This window comes from Bombina bombina, chromosome 1, assembly GCF_027579735.1.
Source record: "Bombina bombina isolate aBomBom1 chromosome 1, aBomBom1.pri, whole genome shotgun sequence".
NCBI lineage: Eukaryota > Metazoa > Chordata > Amphibia > Anura > Bombinatoridae > Bombina > Bombina bombina.
Window position 1 is genome coordinate 141,864,755 of NC_069499.1, and position 22,584 is coordinate 141,887,338.

The 22,584-nt window shown below is 41.6% G+C and overlaps 1 protein-coding gene across 1 annotated transcript in view; it reads left to right on the forward strand.

Moving 5' to 3' along the window:
* ATL1 (atlastin GTPase 1) overlaps positions 1 to 22,584 on the forward strand; it is a 343,474-nt gene that overhangs the window by 148,699 nt on the left and 172,191 nt on the right. The window contains exon 7 of the mRNA XM_053697651.1: positions 8,991 to 9,083. Within this exon, the coding sequence (XP_053553626.1) occupies positions 8,991 to 9,083 (93 nt within the window). The remainder of the gene's footprint in view (positions 1 to 8,990; positions 9,084 to 22,584) is intronic.

A 22,584-nucleotide genomic window follows, 5' to 3' on the forward strand; every position in this document is an offset into this window, starting at 1 on the left:
TTCATTCTGTGGGTGACGGATCTGATCCAGGGAGACCGGATTCAGACATTTCAAATTTTAAATTTAAGCTTGAGAACCTCCGTGTATTACTAGGGGAGGTATTAGCGGCTCTGAATGATTGCGACACGGTTGCAATCCCAGAGAAATTATGTAGGCTGGATAAATACTATGCGGTACCGGTGTGTACTGACGTTTTTCCTATACCTAAAAGGCTTACAGAGATTATTAACAAGGAGTGGGATAAACCCGGTGTGCCTTTTTCCCCTCCTCCGATATTTAGAAAAATGTTCCCAATAGACGCCACCACACGAGACTTATGGCAGACGGTCCCTAAGGTGGAGGGAGCAGTTTCTACTTTAGCCAAGCGTACCACTATTCCGGTGGAGGATAGTTGTGCTTTCTCAGATCCAATGGATAAAAAATTAGAAGGTTACCTTAAGAAAATGTTTGTTCAACAAGGTTTTATATTACAGCCCCTTGCATGCATTGCGCCCGTCACTGATGCAGCGGCTTTCTGGTTTGAGTCTCTGGAAGAGGCTATTCGCACAGCACCATTGGATGAGACTTTGAACAAGCTTAAAGCCCTTAAGCTAGCTAATGCATTTGTTTTGGATGCCGTTGTGCATTTAACCAAACTAACGGCTAAGAACTCCGGATTCGCCATTCAGGCGCGCAGAGCGCTATGGCTTAAATCCTGGTCAGCAGATGTAACCTCTAAATCTAAATTGCTTAATATTCCTTTCAAAGGGCAAACCTTATTCGGGCCCGGCTTGAAGGAGATTATTGTTGACATTACTGGAGGTAAGGGTCACACCCTTCCTCAGGACAGGGCCAAATCAAAGGCCAAACAGTCTAGTTTTCGTGCCTTTCGTAATTTCAAGGCAGGAGCAGCATCAACTTCCTCCGCTCCAAAACAGGAAGGAACTGCTGCTCGTTACAGACAGGGTTGGAAAAGCAACCAGTCCTGGAACAAGGGCAAGCAGGCCAGAAAGCCTACTTCTGCCCCTAAGACAGCATGAAGAGAGGGCCCCCTATCCGGAAACGGATCTAGTGGGGGGCAGACTTTCTCTCTTCGCCCAGGCTTGGGCAAGAGATGTCCAGGATCCCTGGGCGTTGGAGATTATATCTCAGAGATACCTTCTGGACTTCAAAGCTTCTCCTCCACAAGGGAGATTTCATCTTTCAAGGTTATCAGCAAACCAAATAAAGAAAGAGGCTTTTCTTCACTGTGTACAAGACCTCCTAGTAATGGGGGTGATCCACCCAGTTCCGCGGACGGAACAAGGTTAAGGATTTTACTCAAATCTGTTTGTGGTTCCCAAGAAAGAGGGAACCTTCAGACCAATCTTGGACCTAAAGATCTTAAACAAGTTCCTAAGAGTTCCATCATTCAAAATGGAGACTATTCAAACCATCCTACCCATGATCCAAGAGGGTTAGTATATGACCACAGTGGACTTAAAGGATGCCTACCTTCACATACCGATTCACAAAGATCATTATCGGTACCTAAGGTTTGCCTTTCTAGACAGGCATTACCAGTTTGTAGCTCTTCCCTTCGGGTTAGCTACGGCCCCGAGAATTTTTACAAAGGTTCTGGGCTCGCTTCTGGCGGTACTAAGACCGCGAGGCATATCGGTGGCTCCGTACTTAGATGACATTCTGATACAAGCGTCAAGTTTTCAAAATGCAAAGTCTCATACAGAGATAGTTCTAGCATTTCTGAGGTTGCATGGGTGGAAAGTGAACATGGAAAAAAGTTCTCTGTTACCACTCACAAGGGTTCCCTTTCTAGGGACTCTTATAGATTCTGTAGAGATGAAGATTTACCTGACGGAGTCCAGGTTATCAAAAATCCTAAATGCTTGCCGTGTCCTTCATTCCATTCCAAGCCCATCAGTAGCTCAGTGCATGGAAGTAATCGGCTTAATGGTCGCGGCAATGGACATAGTGCCATTTGCGCGCCTACATCTCAGTCCGCTGCAATTATGCATGCTGAGTCAGTGGAATGGGGATTATTCAGATCTGTCCCCTTTACTAAATCTGGACCAGGAGACCAGAGATTCTCTTCTCTGGTGGTTGTCTCGGATTCATCTGTCCAAGGGAATGACTTTTCGCAGACCAGATTGGACGATTGTAACAACAGATGGCAGCCTGCTAGGCTGGGGCGCAGTCTGGAATTCCCTGAAGGCTCAGGGATCATGGACTCAGGAGGAGAAACTCCTTCCAATAAACATTCTGGAATTAAGAGCGATATTCATTGCTCTTCTAGCTTGGCCTCAGTTAGCAACACTGAGGTTCATCAGATTTCAGTCGGACAACATCACGACTGTGGCTTACATCAATCATCAAGGGGGAACCAGGAGTTCCCTAGCGATGTTAGAAGTCTCAAAGATAATTCGCTGGGCAGAGTCTCACTCTTGCCATCTGTCAGCGATCTACATCCCAGGCGTGGAGAACTGGGAGGCGGACTTTCTAAGCCGCCAGACCTTTCACCCGGGGGAGTGGGAACTTCACCCGGAGGTATTTGCTCAACTGATTCTTCGTTGGGGCGAACCGGAACTGGATCTCATGGCTTCTCGCCAGAACGCCAAGCTTCCTTGTTACGGATCCAGGTCCAGGGACACGGGAGCAGTGCTGGTAGATGCACTAGCAGCCCCTTGGATTTTCAACATGGCTTATCTGTTCCACCGTTTCCGTTGCTGCCTCGTCTGATTGCCAGGATCAAACAGGAGAGAGCATCAGTGATTCTGATAGCGCCTGCGTGGCCACGCAGGACCTGGTATGCAGACCTAGTGGACATGTCGTCCTGTCCACCATGGTCTCTGCCTCTGAGGCAGGACCTTCTACTTCAGGGTCCTTTCAACCATCCAAGCCTAATTTCTCTGAGGCTGACTGCATGGAGATTGAACGTTTGATTCTCTCAAAGCGTGGTTTCTCGGAGTCGGTTATTGATACATTGATACAGGCTCGGAAACCGGTTACCAGAAAAATTTACCATAAGATATGGCGTAAATATTTACATTGGTGTGAATCCAAGAGTTACTCATGGAGTAAGGTTAGGATTCCTAGGATATTGTCTTTTCTACAAGAGGGTTTAGAAAAGGGTTTATCCGCTAGTTCGTTAAAGGGACAGATTTCTGCTCTGTCTATTCTTTTACACAAACGTCTGGCAGAGAATCCAGACGTTCAGGCTTTTTGTCAGGCTTTGGCTAGGATTAAGCCTGTGTTTAAAACTGTTGCTCCTCCATGGAGCTTAAACTTGGTTCTTAAAGTTCTTCAGGGTGTTCCGTTTGAACCCCTTCATTCCATTGATATTAAGCTTTTATCTTGGAAAGTTCTGTTTTTGATGGCTATTTCCTCGGCTCGAAGAGTCTCTGAGTTACCTGCCTTACATTCCGATTCTCCTTATCTGATTTTTCATTCAGACAAGGTAGTTTTGCGTACTAAACCTGGATTTTTACCTAAGGTTGTTTCTAATAGGAATATCAATCAGGAGATTGTTGTTCCATCATTATGTCCTAACCCTTCTTCAAAGAAGGAACGTCTTTTGCATAATCTGGACGTAGTCCGTGCCCTGAAGTTCTACTTACAGGCAACTAAGGATTTTCGGCAAACTTCTTCTCTGTTTGTCGTTTATTCTGGACAGAGGAGAGGTCAAAAGGCTTCGGCCGCCTCTCTCTCTTTTTGGCTTCGTAGCATAATACGTTTAGCCTATGAGACTGCTGGACAGCAGCCCCCTGAAAGAATTACAGCTCATTCCACTAGAGCTGTGGCTTCCACCTGGGCCTTTAAGAATGAGGCCTCTGTTGAACAGATTTGCAAGGCTGCAACTTGGTCTTCACTTCATACCTTTTCAAAATTTTACAAATTTGACACTTTTGCTTCTTCGGAGGCTGGTTTTGGGAGAAAGGTTCTACAGGCAGTGGTTCCTTCTGTTTAATGTTCCTGCCTTGTCCCTCCCATCATCCGTGTACTTTAGCTTTGGTATTGGTATCCCATAAGTAATGGATGACCCGTGGACTGAACACACTTAACAAGAGAAAACATAATTTATGCTTACCTGATAAATTTATTTCTCTTGTAGTGTGTTCAGTCCACGGCCCGCCCTGTCTTTTTTTGAGGCAGTTCTAAATTTTAATTAAAACTCCAGTCACCACTGCACCCTATAGTTTCTCCTTTCTCGTCTTGTTTCGGTCGAATGACTGGATATGACATGTGAGGGGTGGAGCTATATAGCAGCTCTGCTTGGGTGATCCTCTTGCAACTTCCTGTTGGGAAGGAGAATATATCCCATAAGTAATGGATGACCCGTGGACTGAACACACTACAAGAGAAATAAATTTATCAGGTAAGCATAAATTATGTTTTTTCTGAAAATAGTAGAATCATGGGCTTTACCAAAAAGCTGTAATTTAGTTTCGTCTGTCCACAGCACATTCTCCCAAAAGGATGTTGGATTCCTCAGGTACGTTTTGGCAAACTCCAATCTGGCTTTTTTATGTTTCTGGCTCAGCAGTGGGGTCCTCCTGGGTCTCCTACCATAGCGTCCCTTTTCATTCAGATGGCGACGTATAGTGCGAGCAGCAGCTGACACATTTGTACCATGTAAGAAAAAACAGTACCAGCGCTATGTATCACTTACTATTGGTGTAGTAAAATAGTGTACCCTGTGCCAGAAGGTCAGCTTGAATTTGTCTGGAAGTTGATTGAGGTTCTTTATCCACCATTCGAACAATCCTTTGTTGCAATCTTTGATCAATTTTTCTCTTTTTTCCTCGTCCAGGGATATTAGCTACAGTGCCATGGGCTGTAAACTTCTTGACAATGTTGCGCACAGTGGACACAGGAACATTAAGATCACTGGAGATGGATTTTTAACCTTGAGATTGTCCATGATTTTCCACAATTTTTGTTCTCAAATCCTCAGACAATTCTTTGTTGCTCTTTCTCTTCTCCATGCTCAGATTGGCACACAGAGACACACAACAGAAAGGTTGAGTGAATGTTTCATCATTTTAACTGGTTGCCGGTGTGATTTCTATATTTTCGGCACCTGTTAATTGATACAGGTGAGTTTAATTACAAATTACAGGAGCATCACAAACTTGGAATGCAATTATTTCTTACAATTTTGAAAAGGTGCCAATAATTTTGTCCAGTCTATTTTTGGAGTTTTGCATGGAATGTGTCAGATTTGGCTTTTTTTCTCCACTTTTTTTGTGTCATACCAATACAAACAAAAGAAATAAACATGAGAATGCCTAAAAATTTGTAATTGCAACAATTTTCTGGGCGAAGTGGTGCATTATCTGACAGAAATGCAGGGGTGCCAATATTTTGACTGTATATATACATACATACACATATTTAGACATGTATATGTATGTATCTCTATGTAAAAGCACTTTGCAGCCTTTTTTTCTAACACCTGAGACCTCATATCTTTGAGCCCTTATAACATTTTATTGCAATATTTTTTTTGCAAAGTTTTATTAGTGTTATTATTAGTGTTATTATGAGTATAACTGTACTGTGAAATGTGTTTTTTGTGACACTTTTTATTCGAGAGTAACCATTAACCAGAGCTCTAAGGTCCCAATAATCCAACATGCTTTAAATTAAATTGCGCTTGAGCATCTACTTTCAACTTATAAGACGTGCTCTAATTCCGATGTGTGCAATGACCTGCGATATATCCCTTATCGCTTGTACGCAATACCGCAGCACACGTAATCTGCCCCAGTGTGTGCTCTTAAAAAAAGGAACTCCAGCCTTGGCAGATTGCATGAAAAAATCCTTTATTATGCCATGGTCCACACACAAAAAAACAACGTTTCAGACCTGTGCTAGATCCTTAGTCATATCTGGCTCCCCCCCCAGAGCAAACATTCCCTGAGGCCACACCGTGATTGGAGAAAGCCGGATTTGTCATTTCTGAAGTAAGAAGAGATGTCCTGGGGCTCCGGTGTTCCACGCTTGCTAGGAATAAAAAGCTACTGAGCCTATATAGATATGCTTTTCAACAAAGGATATCAAGGGATTTAAGCAAATTAGATAATAGAAGTAAATTGGAAATTTGTTTAAAACACATGTTCTTTCTAAATTATGAAAGAAAGAAATGTGGGTTTAGTGTCCCTTTAAGTATGGGGCCATTTTTCAGAGACAATATTGTAAAACGTTCTGGCGACAATTAAAATAATGGCTGATTGTGATCAACTCAACATCTAAAAAAGCTCATCGGCAGCCGTTAACATAGCCAGAGACGCAGAAACTTCATCAGCTTGTGATCCAAGCATCTGGGAAAGGAGGGTTTTGCAACGGTCACATAACGGGAATCGGACTGACCGTCACATAACGGAGACAGGTTTTACTGAATCTTGTAAGTGCAATTCTTGTAGCAGTGTCACTGAATAAATCTCAGCTTTTACTGGAGAATCGCGGGTTGCGCTGTGTTTCACCTTTCTTTTCTACAGCCGTTAATATGTTGATAGTTATAAAATCATGGATGGTGATTAATCCCTTTTCTGCTCAGGGACCACAAGCTATGGGGCGCCTCAGCCTCGCTATGATTTTTAGATATTGAAACCCTGTCCTTATCCTGAATTCTATCTTTGGCACATTTCTTTAGGAGGTTTTTCAGTCTCCCTCCCATTTGGTTTCTTCCATCTCAGTGATGTAACCTCTAGCATGAGGTGTTTGCCAACTGATATAGGAGGCCTGTTAGAGAATATATAACCCACTCCTGCTGTGGGTTGGCAAAGCTGCATTATAATATCAGCCACGCAGGTGTCCCTGGGACCAAAGCCGTCTAGTTTGGCTGTTGGTAAATAAGATAATAGACAGCATTCAGTAGTGCACTGAAGCAAACTGCAAGTTACTTTCTGCAACATTTCCTTTCCTAGCCCTGGGTATTCCCTGAAGTACTTTTTATAATGTTCCTTTGGAAGATTGTGCAAGAACATCACCAGCTTGTTCTTGTGTCCGTTATTGAAAACAGAAAGTGCATATTTAGAATGTATTAGGGACCTAAAATTGTTTTAATAATGTGTTACTGCATTGTATTATTGTATTGCTGCTTGTGTATAACTATGTACCTAGTCAAAGGCAACTCTAGAGCCACACTACACTCCATTCCTGGCTTGTGATTGGTGGCTAGGCCCATGTGCCTCTCATTACTGGCCCACTGGCTGTGGTGAGCTATGGACCAGAAGTTCACTGCTGCTCTGCAGATGATTTCAGCTGTTTTTAACCCCTTTGCAGGTGTTAAACACTGATATATGCAAACAAAAGTTCATTTTCTCTTTGTATATGAATGTCTCTTTAAAGGAACAGTATTTTTTTCTACAGTCTTGCAATAAATTAACATACTATGTGGGTGCGAATAATTCTGAAATGCATTGACACCTTGTTTACTGTAATAGTTTTTCTTCTTACCATTTGCCTTATTTGGAGGAGCCATTCTGGACTTGTAACTGGAGTCGAAAAGGCTTGTTACTGTCATTTTGTTAGGAAAATCTATAGTGTTTCCTACTGAGGATAGTTAGACACCAATATGTACCAGGGCTAGGTTTGTAAAGTCTGCTAGTGTACTTCAAATTTTCAGTATGGAAAACCCACAATTTACAGACTTAAATTACAGGAAGAGGAGGCAAAATATATAATAAAAGTATACTATAAATGTTTACTACTTATTGAACATATATTTAAATTTTATGTGTTTACTTCTCCTTTACCTTTGTGTTTATTTAAATGTACTGCAATGAGTAATGTTAAGTATACAAATCTAAATGGATATAAATTACCAACATTTTTGCAATATTCATGAGTTTGTATAAATGCTTCTAGCAAAAGTGCAATAATTTTAACGTGCATGTGACATGCTTAGTTACGATCATAAACAGCATATAAGCACATTTATATCCCATTTTAGGTGTGAACTGCCAACAGTCGTTGGGTTACATGAGGCCACGACCACGGAAGGCATATGTTCATGCACGTAGCATACAGCAGTATCTACAGCTGCTTAGCACTTCATTGTAGCTGATAACATTTAACAGAAGCATTTTTTCTGTTTCAAAAACATTTGTAAATGTATTTCAAATTCACATGGAGCAAGATATGTATGTTTCTTTAAGAAATATAAAGAGAATACCCAGGTAGCCCTCAGTTTAGGTTCCAGAAGGAATGGTTGTAAATCAAAACCGTTGTAAATTGAAACCCAGTTTATAATGTAAGTCAATGGGAAGTGAGGGAGATAGGTTCAAGGCCCCTCTCGAAATTGTCATACACCTAATACATTATTTTTAAAGCTTTGAAATGAAGATTTTAAATGCTAAACAGCATTATAAACCTAATAAAATAATCACACAACACAGAATATATAATTAAACTACGTTAAATGAACAAAAACATTTGCTAAACAGCATTATAAACCTAATAAAATAATCACACAACAGAGACTTCACTTGCATTTTTCTGCAAACAGTTCTTTCTATGCATTCCAATCTGTACTGATTTATAGACAGGAAGATCTTGTTCCTTTGAAATCTGCTCGATAGCTCAGGTCTGGTTAAACTGATTAATGTCAGCTTGCTTGGCTTTGCTGCAACGCAAGCGGACAGCTCCACCTACTGGCTATTTTAATAAATACACTTCTTCTCAATGCTTTTCAATAGCAGTCACATGACTGGAAAAAAAGGTTGTTATTCTGAAACGGTGTAAATTGAACCTTTGTAAACCGAGGGCCACCTGTACTTTAACATTCTGTCAATATTAGAGTATAAATAGCTAGCAGCATTTGAAGTAAAGGAATATGGTTGTTTAAAAATAAAATGAACTTCACAAGCTTTCCAGTTACATCAGGTGTGTTTGTAAATTTAACCCATTGGTTGCCAGAGTGTGCAGCACGTAGCTAGGACATTAACAAATGTAGAGAATTGAAGAAATGATTTACTCACCCCTGTGTTTATTTTGTCCCATCTTTTCAGTCTCTGATTTTTCTTGTCCGTGACTGGAGTTTTCCATATGAATTTGCGTATGGAGCTGATGGAGGCTCAAAGTTTTTGGAAAAACGTCTGAAGGTTTGTAGATTCTGGCTACATTTTTATATAAATACAATTAACAGTTAAAATGTCTTTTCTCCCCCATTGTTCACAAGTATTTAGTGTTTATGTTAATGGCAACAATAATGCATATCAGGTGTCTTACACAAGTACAAGTGCTAAATGCTCAAGAATAGCTTTCAGTGATACACAGACAAAAAATAATTAGGATTTTATTGCAGTAGGGGGTCCAGAGGTATAGTGTGGATAGATCATACTATATTAAGGGGTCACAGTTAGGATGTAATTGCAGTAATGGTAAAGGGGGTGGGGATGGATAGGACATACTGCACTGGGAGTTACAGTTAGGATTCAATTGCAGTATGGGGTCCAGGGGTATATGAGTTTAGTTGGATAGGGCATACTGCATTGGGGGCTTCAGTTAGGATTTAATTTCTGTAGAAGGTCTAGGGGTATAAGAGTGGGGTTGGATAGGACATACTGCATTGGTGGTTACAGATAGGATTTAATTTTAGTATGGGGTCTGGGGGTATAGGAGTGGGGGTGAATAGGGTATACTGCATTGGGGGCTAAAAATAGTATTTGATTGCAGTAGACGGTCTAGAGGAATATGAGTGGGGTTGAATAGGGCATACAGCATTGGGGTTACAGTTAGGATTTAATTGTAGTATGGGGTCCGGGGGGTATATGAGTGGGGATAGTTAGGGAATACTGCATTGGGGGCTACAGTTAGGATTGAATTGCTGTAGAAGGTCCAGGGGTATAGGAGTGGAGTTGGATAGGACATACTGCATGGGGGGGGGGTCATGCATTTAGGATTTAATTGCTGTAGAAGGTCCAGGGTACAGGAGTGGGGTTATATAGGACATGCTACATTGGTGGTTACAGATAGGATTTTACTGTAGTATGGGGTCCAGGGGTATATGATTGGGGTGAATAGGACATACTGCATTGGGGGTTACAGTTAGGATTTATTCGCAGTAGGGGTCCAGGGGTATATGAGTGGGTTTAGCTAGGGAATACTGCATTGGGGTTACAGTAAGTATTTAATTGCTGTAGAAGGTCCAGGGGTATAGGTGTGGGGTTGGATAAATGTTTTATTTAGTAATAACACGTTTGTACAGAGTGAACTTACTTTGATATCATTTTAATATTGGGTTCACACTGTACCAAATGTATTTTATTTTAATAACACATTTGGTACAGTGTGATTACAATGTTAAAAAAAGACATCTGTTTTTAAAAACACATTAGGTGCTATTGTAAAATGAGAAAGCGGTGGTTAAGGTTTTCTATGGGGTATTAATAACATGTAAACAAAATCTTGTTCCTAAAAAGAAAATACACGCCAAAAAATTAAAAACACATTTTTTTAAATAACAAACTTACCTTAAAAAACATACACACCATACTATTATACAGTAAAATACATACATAAAACTATATACATATATGTACAATGTACCCATAATCCTTCAGCTCATATAGGTTTGTTATTAAGGTTTATTCTTGTCTTTATTAATAATGGTGATCGTGTACATAGCAAATAGATAGATGTTCAATCGGAGTTTCATGGGAGTAACCTGTATTATAATGGAAAAGTATAACTGGGTATTTCTAATGTTTTAAACAATATCTGCCAGTTTAGTGAACTTGTCAGCATTTCAGTGGTGAGATAAGCAATTGTAAGAAATCTATAAATGTACAGTTAAACTTAGTTTGCATATCTATTATTTGTACTCTTACTAAACAGAAACCATTTGTATATTTACTGAATGCACATTATAGTTTATGTAAACATGCTATGAAAACATGTTGGCCTTGTGGTTGGAATGCTGAAAAAGCCATGGAACCCTAAACTATTCTGTTTAAAGGGATACTAAACTCAAATTGTTTTCTTTCATGATTCAGACAGAGCATGCAATTTTAAGCAACTTTCTAATTTACTCCTATTATCATTTTTTCTTTATTCTCTTGCTATCTTTCTTTAAAAAGCAGGAGGAATTTAAAGCTTAGTTGCCGGCTCATTTTGGTTCATTATTTGGGTTTAGTATTCCTTTAAGGTACATCGCCACTCGTCTGGATAGCATGGGTCTGCTCACTTTTTTTATAACATTTAGTGGACTGATTTCGAGATGCCGAAACTGAAATGAGCATTTTTTGCTGATCTGATAAACCTTTAAGCATTGGGCCCTAAGTGACATGCTAAAAATTACTAAAATAATTGTAATAATTTTTAAATAAATTAACCTTCTATGCAAAATGTACTGTCAAGCCAACCTAAATAAATGAATTTGTACTGTACGTAAGGCATTTAAAGGCAGATTTACCAGACATTTTACTCAATGGGACATTTAGTATCATTATCTCATTTTATGTCTGTTTTGATCAGCAGAAACCAAAGAGATGTGAACGTTATAAACTGCTGCTATAGAACAAAATAAACATAGAAATGTTATATGCTTTGTCCTGTGAGACTCATACAGTAAATTCTGTTGCCTATTGCCTTTAAATAGCTGTCATGTTGTGGAATTCAATTGTGAATGTTACTCTTACTGCATTGCAATTTCCATGTGTATTTTAGTAAAACTTTTCCAGCAGTCATTTATAACTAGACTTACAGGCTGTTGACCCCCTATTATACTAGAGAGTAGGCATTATTATCTTAAAGGGACATAGACCAATATGTCCTGATGTAACAAGTTATCTGGAAAATAGCAAAAACTTCACAGAAACTTTGTCTTTAAGTGGCATTCAATAAACATTTCATAAATATGTTTTTGTTCAAGTTTCACATCTATATTTTGTGTCTTTTTATAAAAATGTTTTATAGTTTATTTTCTTCTTAAAACGGGGAGAGTCCACAGCAGCATTCATTACTTTTGGGAAATACAGAACCTGGCCACCAGGAGGAGGCAAAGACACCCTAGCCAAAGGCTTAAATACCTCCCCCACTTCCCTCATCCCCCAGTCATTCTTTGCCTTTTGTCACAGGAGGTTGGCATAGAAGTATCAGAAGATTACGGAGTAGTCTCTTATGGAGGGTAGTACTGGATTGGACTTTTAAGTAGTCCTGTCAGCCTCTCAGTGAGAGCATGGGTGAAAGTTAGAGTCCGGAGATGCAGGAAGAGTCTTTCTGCAAAACCATCCCGACTCATATTAACAGCTCCTTAGCAATCAGCGTTGACGAGTTTCGCTGCCTGCTTTCTTCACTCAAGTCCATGTCAGAAGTAATGCTACTATCTGTCAAACTTGAAGGACCGTGTTACTGTTCCACGGCATAGATTCCGGTAAGATAGTTTCATTTTCTTTTCATTGTGGGAATGTAATGTGAATGATAGAAGACAGGGTCTCAGTGGGACTCCTTTATCTTTATGGAATCAAGGGTTAATATCTCCTGAGGGGGGTTATTGAGCAGTGGGGGACTTTAATCATGTTTTTTTTTTTTTTTAAGTTTATTTTATTTATTATTTCAACAGTGTGATCACAGTACACTTGATTGCCTTACAAAGGCAATACATAATTCACAGAAGAAGAAAGAAAGAACAAACATGAAAAAAACACCAATCAAAAGCAAATATATATATCGCTTCATAACCCACTGTTGAGCTTTTCCTTTTTATACAGTACACAGGAGACCCGACAAAATAACTAATTGAAGCATAAAAATAATATACCCTCCACATAAAAAAATAGACAAATTTACATAGCCCTCCATAGATTGGAGTTTATAATTCACTCTTTAGCTTAATTGATTTGAGAATCAATGTCTCTATGTTGACGGACAGAAGCAATACAGGGAATCTGAAGAAAAACAAAACAAAAAAAACCAACAAAACCATATATCCCCCCCCCCCCCGGCCACTGCTTTAAACTTTCAAATAAGCTCAGAATTGAGGAAGATCACCTCTTAACATTTCTTCGTGAACATATATAAAATGATGGAAGGGCTGGATTATTATTTTCTGTATGTCTATTGAGTATGATTTGATCATATCTCCCCACTTCTTAAAATAATATTTTATTTTATTTTCCTTTCCAGGTTCTATCGCACATTGTTCCAATATTAACAAAGTATAAATTTTTTCCACAAATTCTGGAATATTAGGACTTTTTCTTAAAATCCATTTTTTCATAATTAAGTTCCTTCCTATTAAAATCGAAAAATTTAAGAAATCTCTATTTCTCCAACATAGGTGTGTCCGGTCCACGGCGTCATCCTTACTTGTGGGATATTCTCTTCCCCAACAGGAAATGGCAAAGAGCCCAGCAAAGCTGGTCACATGATCCCTCCTAGGCTCCGCCTACCCCAGTCATTCTCTTTGCCGTTGTACAGGCAACATCTCCACGGAGATGGCTTAGAGTTTTTTAGTGTTTAACTGTAGTTTTTATTATTCAATCAAGAGTTTGTTATTTTGAAATAGTGCTGGTATGTACTATTTACTCAGAAACAGAAAAGAGATGAAGATTTCTGTTTGTATGAGGAAAATGATTTTAGCAACCGTCACTAAAATCCATGGCTGTTCCACACAGGACTGTTGAGAGCAATTAACTTCAGTTGGGGGAACAGTGAGCAGTCTCTTGCTGCTTGAGGTATGACACATTCTAACAAGACGATGTAATGCTGGAAGCTGTCATTTTCCCTCTGGGATCCGGTAAGCCATGTTTATTACGATTGTAAATAAGGGCTTCAAAAAGGGCTTATTAAGACTGTAGACTTTTTTTGGGCTAAATCGATTGATTATTAACACATATTTAGCCTTGAGGAATCATTTTATCTGGGTATTTTGATATAATAATATCGGCAGGCACTGTTTTAGACACCTTATTCTTTAGGGGCTTTCCCAAAGCATAGGCAGAGCCTCATTTTCGCGCCGGTGTTGCGCACTTGTTTTTGAGAGGCATGGCATGCAGTCGCATGTGAGAGGAGCTCTGATACTTAGAAAAGACTTTCTGAAGGCGTCATTTGGTATCGTATTCCCCTTGGGGCTTGGTTGGGTCTCAGCAAAGCAGATACCAGGGACTGTAAAGGGGTTAAAGTTTATTTTAAGGGTTAAAGCTTCCAAATTTGGTGTGCAATACTTTTAAGGCTTTAAGACACTGTGGTGAAAATTTGGTAAATTTTGAACAATTCCTTCATGTTTTTTCGCATTTGCAGTAATAAAGTGTGTTCAGTTTAAAATTTAAAGTGACAGTAACGGTTTTATTTTAAAACGTTTTTTGTACTTGTTATCAAGTTTATGCCTGTTTAACATGTCTGAACTACCAGATAGACTGTGTTCTGAATGTGGGGAAGCCAGAATTCCTATTCATTTAAATAAATGTGATTTCTCCAACATAGGTGTGTCCGGTCCACGGCGTCATCCTTACTTGTGGGATATTCTCTTCCCCAACAGGAAATGGCAAAGAGCCCAGCAAAGCTGGACACATGATCCCTCCTAGGCTCCGCCTACCCCAGTCATTCTCTTTGCCGTTGTACAGGCAACATCTCCACGGAGATGGCTTAGAGTTTTTTAGTGTTTAACTGTAGTTTTTCATTATTCAATCAAGAGTTTGTTATTTTCAAATAGTGCTGGTACGTACTATTTACTCAGAAACAGAAAAGAGATGAAGAATTCTGTTTGTATGAGGAAAATGATTTTAGCAACCGTAACTAAAATCCATGGCTGTTCCACACAGGACTGTTGAGAGCATTAACTTCAGTTGGGGGAACAGTTTGCAGTCCTTTGCTGCTTGAGGTATGACACATTCTAACAAGACGATGTAATGCTGGAAGCTGTCATTTTCCCTATGGGATCCGGTAAGCCATGTTTATTACGATTGTAAATAAGGGCTTCACAAGGGCTTATTTAGACTGTAGACATTTTTTGGGCTAAATCGATTGATATTAACACTTATTTAGCCTTGAGGAATCATTTATTCTGGGTATTTTGATATAATAATATCGGCAGGCACTGTTTTAGACACCTTATTCTTTAGGGGCTTTCCCAAAGCATAGGCAGAGTCTCATTTTCGCGCCGGTGTTGCGCACTTGTTTTTGAGAGGCATGGCATGCAGTCGCATGTGAGAGGAGCTCTGATACTTATAAAAGACTTCTGAAGGCATCATTTGGTATCGTATTCCCCTTGGGTTTGGTTGGGTCTCAGCAAAGCAGATACCAGGGACTGTAAAGGGGTTAAAGCTTAAAACGGCTCCGGTTCCGTTATTTTAAGGGTTAAAGCTTCCAAAATTGGTGTGCAATATTTTCAAGGCTTTAAGACACTGTGGTGAAAGTTTGGTGAATTTTGAACAATTCCTTCATGTTTTTTCGCAATTGCAGTAATAAAGTGTGTTCAGTTTAAAATTTAAAGTGACAGTAACGGTTTTATTTCAAAACGTTTTTTGTACTTTCTTATCAAGTTTATGCCTGTTTAACATGTCTGAACTACCAGATAGACTGGGTTCTGAATGTGGGGAAGCCAGAATTCCTATTCATTTAAATAAATGTGATTTATGTGATAATGACAATGATGCCCAAGATGATTCCTCAAGTGAGGGGAGTAAGCATGGTACTGCATCATTCCCTCCTTCGTCTACACGAGTCTTGCCCACTCAGGAGGCCCCTAGTACATCTAGCGCGCCAATACTCCTTACTATGCAACAATTAACGGCTGTAATGGATAATTCTGTCAAAAACATTTTAGCCAAAATGAACCCTTGTCAGCGTAAGCGTGGATGCTCTGTTTTAGTTACTGAAGAGCATGACGACGCTGATATTAATATCTCTGAAGGGCCCCTAACCCAATCTGAGGGAGCCAGGGAGGTTTTGTCTGAGGGAGAAATTACTGATTTAGGGAACATTTCTCAGCAGGCTGAATCTGATGTGATTACTTTTAAATTTAAATTGGAACATCTCCGCATTTTGCTTAAGGAGGTATTATCCACTCTGGATGATTGTGAAAATTTGGTCATCCCAGAGAAACTATGTAAAATGGACAAGTTCCTAGAGGTGCCGGGGCTCCCAGAAGCTTTTCCTATACCCAAGCGGGTGGCGGACATTGTTAATAAAGAATGGGAAAGGCCCGGTATTCCTTTCGTCCCTCCCCCCATATTTAAAAAATTGTTTCCTATGGTCGACCCCAGAAAGGACTTATGGCAGTCAGTCCCCAAGGTCGAGGGAGCGGTTTCTACTTTAAACAAACGCACCACTATTCCCATAGAGGATAGTTGTGCTTTCAAAGATCCTATGGATAAAAAATTAGAAGGTTTGCTTAAAAAGATGTTTGTTCAGCAGGGTTACCTTCTACAACCCATTTCATGCATTGTCCCTGTCACTACAGCCGCATATTTCTGGTTTGATGAACTGATTAAGGTGCTCGATAGTGACTCTCCTCCTTATGAGGAGATTATGGACAGAGTCAATGCTCTCAAATTGGCTAATTCTTTCACTCTAGACGCCTCTTTGCAATTGGCTAAGTTAGCGGCTAAGAATTCTGGGTTTGCTATTGTGGCGCGCAGAGCGCTTTGGTTGAAATCTTGGTCGGCTGATGCGTCTTCCAAGAACAAGCTACTAAACATTCCTTTCAAGGGGAAAACGCTGTTTGGTCCTGACTTGAAAGAGATTATCTCTGATATCACTGGGGGTAAGGGTCATGCCCTTCCTCAGGATCGGCCTTTCAAGGCAAAAAATAGACCTAATTTTCGTCCCTTTCGTAAAAACGGACCAGCCCAAGGTGCTACGTCCTCTAAGCAAGAGGGTAATACTTCTCAGGCCAAGCCAGCTTGGAGACCAATGCAAGGCTGGAACAAGGGAAAGCAGGCAAAGAAACCTGCCACTGCTACCAAGACAGCATGAAATATCGGCCCCCGATCCGGGACCGGATCTGGTGGGGGGCAGACTCTCTCTCTTCGCTCAGGCTTGGGCAAGAGATGTTCTGGATCCTTGGGCGCTAGAAATAGTCTCCCAGGGTTATCTTCTGGAATTCAAGGGACTTCCCCCAAGGGGAAGGTTCCACAGGTCTCAGTTGTCTTCAGACCACATAAAAAGACAGGCGTTCTTACATTGTGTAGAAGACCTGTTAAAAATGGGAGTGATTCATCCTGTTCCATTGAGAGAACAAGGGATGGGGTTCTACTCCAATCTGTTCATAGTTCCCAAAAAAGAGGGAACATTCAGACCAATCCTAGATCTCAAGATCTTAAACAAATTTCTCAAGGTCCCATCTTTCAAGATGGAAACCATTCGAACTATCCTTCCTTCCATCCAGGAAGGTCAATTCATGACCACGGTGGATTTAAAGGATGCGTATCTACATATTCCTATCCACAAGGAACATCATCGGTTCCTAAGGTTTACATTCCTGGACAAACATTACCAGTTCGTGGCGCTTCCTTTCGGATTAGCCACTGCTCCAAGGATTTTCACAAAGGTACTAGGGTCCCTTCTAGCTGTGCTAAGACCAAGGGGCATTGCAGTAGTACCTTACCTGGACGACATTCTGATTCAAGCGTCGTCCCTCCCTCGAGCAAAGGCTCACACGGACATCGTCCTGGCCTTTCTCAGATCGCACGGCTGGAAAGTGAACGTGGAAAAGAGTTCTCTATCCCCGTCAACAAGGGTTCCCTTCTTGGGAACAATTATAGACTCCTCAGAAATGAGGATTTTTCTAACAGAGGCCAGAAAGACAAAGCTTCTGGACTCTTGTCGAATACTTCATTCCGTTCCTCTTCCTTCCGTAGCTCAGTGCATGGAAGTGATCGGGTTGATGGTAGCGGCAATGGACATAGTTCCTTTTGCGCGCATTCATCTAAGACCATTACAACTGTGCATGCTCAGTCAGTGGAATGGGGACTATACAGACTTGTCTCCAAAGATACAAGTAAATCAGAGGACCAGAGACTCACTCCGTTGGTGGCTGTCCCTGGACAACCTGTCACGAGGGATGACATTCCACAGACCAGAGTGGGTCATTGTCACGACCGACGCCAGTCTGATGGGCTGGGGCGCGGTCTGGGGATCCCTGAAAGCTCAGGGTCTTTGGTCTCGGGAAGAATCTCTTCTACCGATAAATATTCTGGAACTGAGAGCGATATTCAATGCTCTCAAGGCTTGGCCTCAGCTAGCGAGGACCAAGTTCATACGGTTTCAATCAGACAACATGACGACTGTTGCGTACATCAACCATCAGGGGGGAACAAGGAGTTCCCTAGCGATGGAAGAAGTGACCAAGATTATTCTATGGGCGGAGTCTCACTCCTGCCACCTGTCTGCTATCCACATCCCGGGAGTGGAAAATTGGGAAGCGGATTTTCTGAGTCGTCAGACATTGCATCCGGGGGAGTGGGAACTCCATCCGGAAATCTTTGCCCAAGTCACGCAACTTTGGGGCATTCCAGACATGGATCTGATGGCCTCTCGTCAGAACTTCAAAGTTCCTTGCTACGGGTCCAGATCCAGGGATCCCAAGGCGGCTCTAGTGGATGCACTAGTAGCACCTTGGACCTTCAAACTAGCTTATGTGTTCCCGCCGTTTCCTCTCATCCCCAGGCTGGTAGCCAGGATCAATCAGGAGAGGGCGTCGGTGATCTTGATAGCTCCTGCGTGGCCACGCAGGACTTGGTATGCAGATCTGGTGAATATGTCATCGGCTCCACCTTGGAAGCTACCTTTGAGACGAGACCTTCTTGTTCAGGGTCCGTTCGAACATCCGAATCTGGTTTCACTCCAGCTGACTGCTTGGAGATTGAACGCTTGATTTTATCGAAGCGAGGTTTCTCAGATTCTGTTATCGATACTCTTGTTCAGGCCAGAAAGCCTGTAACTAGAAAGATTTACCACAAAATTTGGAAAAAATATATCTGTTGGTGTGAATCTAAAGGATTCCCTTGGGACAAGGTTAAGATTCCTAGGATTCTATCCTTCCTTCAAGAAGGATTGGAAAAAGGATTATCGGCAAGTTCCCTGAAGGGACAGATTTCTGCCTTGTCGGTGTTACTTCACAAAAAACTGGCAGCTGTGCCAGATGTTCAAGCCTTTGTTCAGGCTCTGGTTAGAATCAAGCCTGTTTACAAACCTTTGACTCCTCCTTGGAGTCTCAATTTAGTTCTTTCAGTTCTTCAGGGGGTTCCGTTTGAACCCTTACATTCCGTTGATATTAAGTTATTATCTTGGAAAGTTTTGTTTTTAGTTGCAATTTCTTCTGCTAGAAGAGTTTCAGAATTATCTGCTCTGCAGTGTTCTCCTCCTTATCTGGTGTTCCATGCAGATAAGGTGGTTTTACGTACTAAACCTGGTTTTCTTCCAAAAGTTGTTTCTAACAAAAACATTAACCAGGAGATTATCGTACCTTCTCTGTGTCCGAAACCAGTTTCAAAGAAGGAACGCTTGTTGCACAATTTGGATGTTGTTCGCGCTCTAAAATTCTATTTAGATGCTACAAAGGATTTTAGACAAACATCTTCCCTGTTTGTTGTTTATTCAGGTAAAAGGAGAGGTCAAAAAGCAACTTCTACCTCTCTCTCTTTTTGGATTAAAAGCATCATCAGATTGGCTTACGAGACTGCCGGACGGCAGCCTCCCGAAAGAATCACGGCTCATTCCACTAGGGCTGTGGCTTCCACATGGGCCTTCAAGAACGAGGCTTCTGTTGATCAGATATGTAGGGCAGCGACTTGGTCTTCACTGCACACTTTTACCAAATTTTACAAGTTTGATACTTTTGCTTCTTCTGAGGCTATTTTTGGGAGAAAGGTTTTGCAAGCCGTGGTGCCTTCCATTTAGGTGACCTGATTTGCTCCCTCCCTTCATCCGTGTCCTAAAGCTTTGGTATTGGTTCCCACAAGTAAGGATGACGCCGTGGACCGGACACACCTATGTTGGAGAAAACAGAATTTATGTTTACCTGATAAATTTCTTTCTCCAACGGTGTGTCCGGTCCACGGCCCGCCCTGGTTTTTTAATCAGGTCTGATAATTTATTTTCTTTAACTACAGTCACCACGGTACCATATGGTTTCTCCTATGCTATTATTCCTCCTTAACGTCGGTCGAATGACTGGGGTAGGCGGAGCCTAGGAGGGATCATGTGTCCAGCTTTGCTGGGCTCTTTGCCATTTCCTGTTGGGGAAGAGAATATCCCACAAGTAAGGATGACGCCGTGGACCGGACACACCGTTGGAGAAAGAAATTTATCAGGTAAACATAAATTCTGTTTTATGTGACAATGACAATGATGCCCAAGATGATTCCTCAAGTGAGGGGAGTAAGCATGGTACTGCATCATTCCCTCCTTCGTCTACACGAGTCTTGCCCACTCAGGAGGCCCCTAGTACATCTAGCGCGCCAATACTCCTTACTATGCAACAATTAACGGCTGTAATGGATAATTCTGTCAAAAACATTTTAGCCAAAATGAACACTTATCAGCGTAAGCGCGACTGCTCTGTTTTAGATACTGAAGAGCATGACGACGCTGATATTAATATTTCTGAAGGGCCCCTAACTCAGTCTGATGGGGCCAGGGAGGTTTTGTCTGAGGGAGAAATTACTGATTCAGGGAACATTTCTCAACAAGCTGAACCTGATGTGATTGCATTTAAATTTAAGTTGGAACATCTCCGCATTCTGCTTAAGGAGGTATTATCCACTCTGGATGATTGTGACAAGTTGGTCATCCCAGAGAAACTATGTAAAATGGACAAGTTCCTAGAGGTGCCGGGGCTCCCAGAAGCTTTTCCTATACCCAAGCGGGTGGCGGACATTGTTAATAAAGAATGGGAAAGGCCCGGTATTCCTTTCGTCCCTCCCCCCATATTTAAAAAATTGTTTCCTATGGTCGACCCCAGAAAGGACTTATGGCAGACAGTCCCCAAGGTCGAGGGAGCGGTTTCCACTTTAAACAAACGCACCACTATACCCATAGAGGATAGTTGTGCTTTCAAAGATCCTATGGATAAAAAATTAGAAGGTTTGCTTAAAAAGATGTTTGTTCAGCAGGGTTACCTTCTACAACCAATTTCATGCATTGTCCCTGTCGCTACAGCCGCATGTTTCTGGTTCGATGAGCTGATAAAGGCGGTCGACAGTGATTCTCCTCCTTATGAGGAGATTATGGACAGAATCAATGCTCTCAAATTGGCTAATTCTTTCACCCTAGACGCCACTTTGCAATTGGCTAGGTTAGCGGCTAAGAATTCTGGGTTTGCTATTGTGGCGCGCAGAGCGCTTTGGTTGAAATCTTGGTCGGCTGATGCGTCTTCCAAGAACAAGCTACTTAACATTCCCTTCAAGGGGAAAACGCTGTTTGGCCCTGACTTGAAAGATATCACTGGGGGTAAGGGCCACGCCCTTCCTCAGGATCGGCCTTTCAAGGCAAAAAATAAACCTAATTTTCGTCCCTTTCGTAGAAACGGACCAGCCCAAAGTGCTACGTCCTCTAAGCAAGAGGGTAATACTTCTCAAGCCAAGCCAGCTTGGAGACCAATGCAAGGCTGGAACAAGGGAAAGCAGGCCAAGAAACCTGCCACTGCTACCAAGACAGCATGAAATGTTGGCCCCCGATCCGGGACCGGATCTGGTGGGGGGCAGACTCTCTCTCTTCGCTCAGGCTTGGGCAAGAGATGTTCTGGATCCTTGGGCGCTAGAAATAGTCTCCCAAGGTTATCTTCTGGAATTCAAGGGACTTCCCCCAAGGGGGAGGTTCCACAGGTCTCAGTTGTCTTCAGACCACATAAAAAGACAGGCATTCTTACATTGTGTAGAAGACCTGTTAAAAATGGGAGTGATTCATCCCGTTCCATTAAGAGAACAAGGGATGGGGTTCTACTCCAATCTGTTTATAGTTCCCAAAAAGGAGGGAACGTTCAGACCAATCTTAGATCTCAAGATCTTAAACAAGTTTCTCAAGGTTCCATCGTTCAAGATGGAAACCATTCGAACTATTCTTCCTTCCATCCAGGAAGGTCAATTCATGACCACGGTGGATTTAAAGGATGCGTATCTACATATTCCTATCCACAAGGAACATCATCGGTTCCTGAGGTTCGCATTCCTGGACAAACATTACCAGTTCGTGGCGCTTCCTTTCGGATTAGCCACTGCTCCAAGGATTTTCACAAAGGTACTAGGGTCCCTTCTAGCTGTGCTAAGACCAAGGGGCATTGCTGTAGTACCTTACTTGGACGACATTCTGATTCAAGCGTCGTCCCTTCCTCAAGCAAAGGCTCACACGGACATTGTCCTGGCCTTTCTCAGATCTCACGGATGGAAAGTGAACGTGGAAAAGAGTTCTCTATCTCCGTCAACAAGGGTTCCCTTCTTGGGAACAATAATAGACTCCTTAGAAATGAGGATTTTTCTGACAGAGGCCAGAAAAACAAAACTTCTAGACTCTTGTCGGATACTCCATTCCGTTCCTCTTCCTTCCATAGCTCAGTGCATGGAAGTGATCGGGTTGATGGTAGCGGCAATGGACATAGTTCCTTTTGCACGCATTCATCTAAGACCATTACAACTGTGCATGCTCAGTCAGTGGAATGGGGAC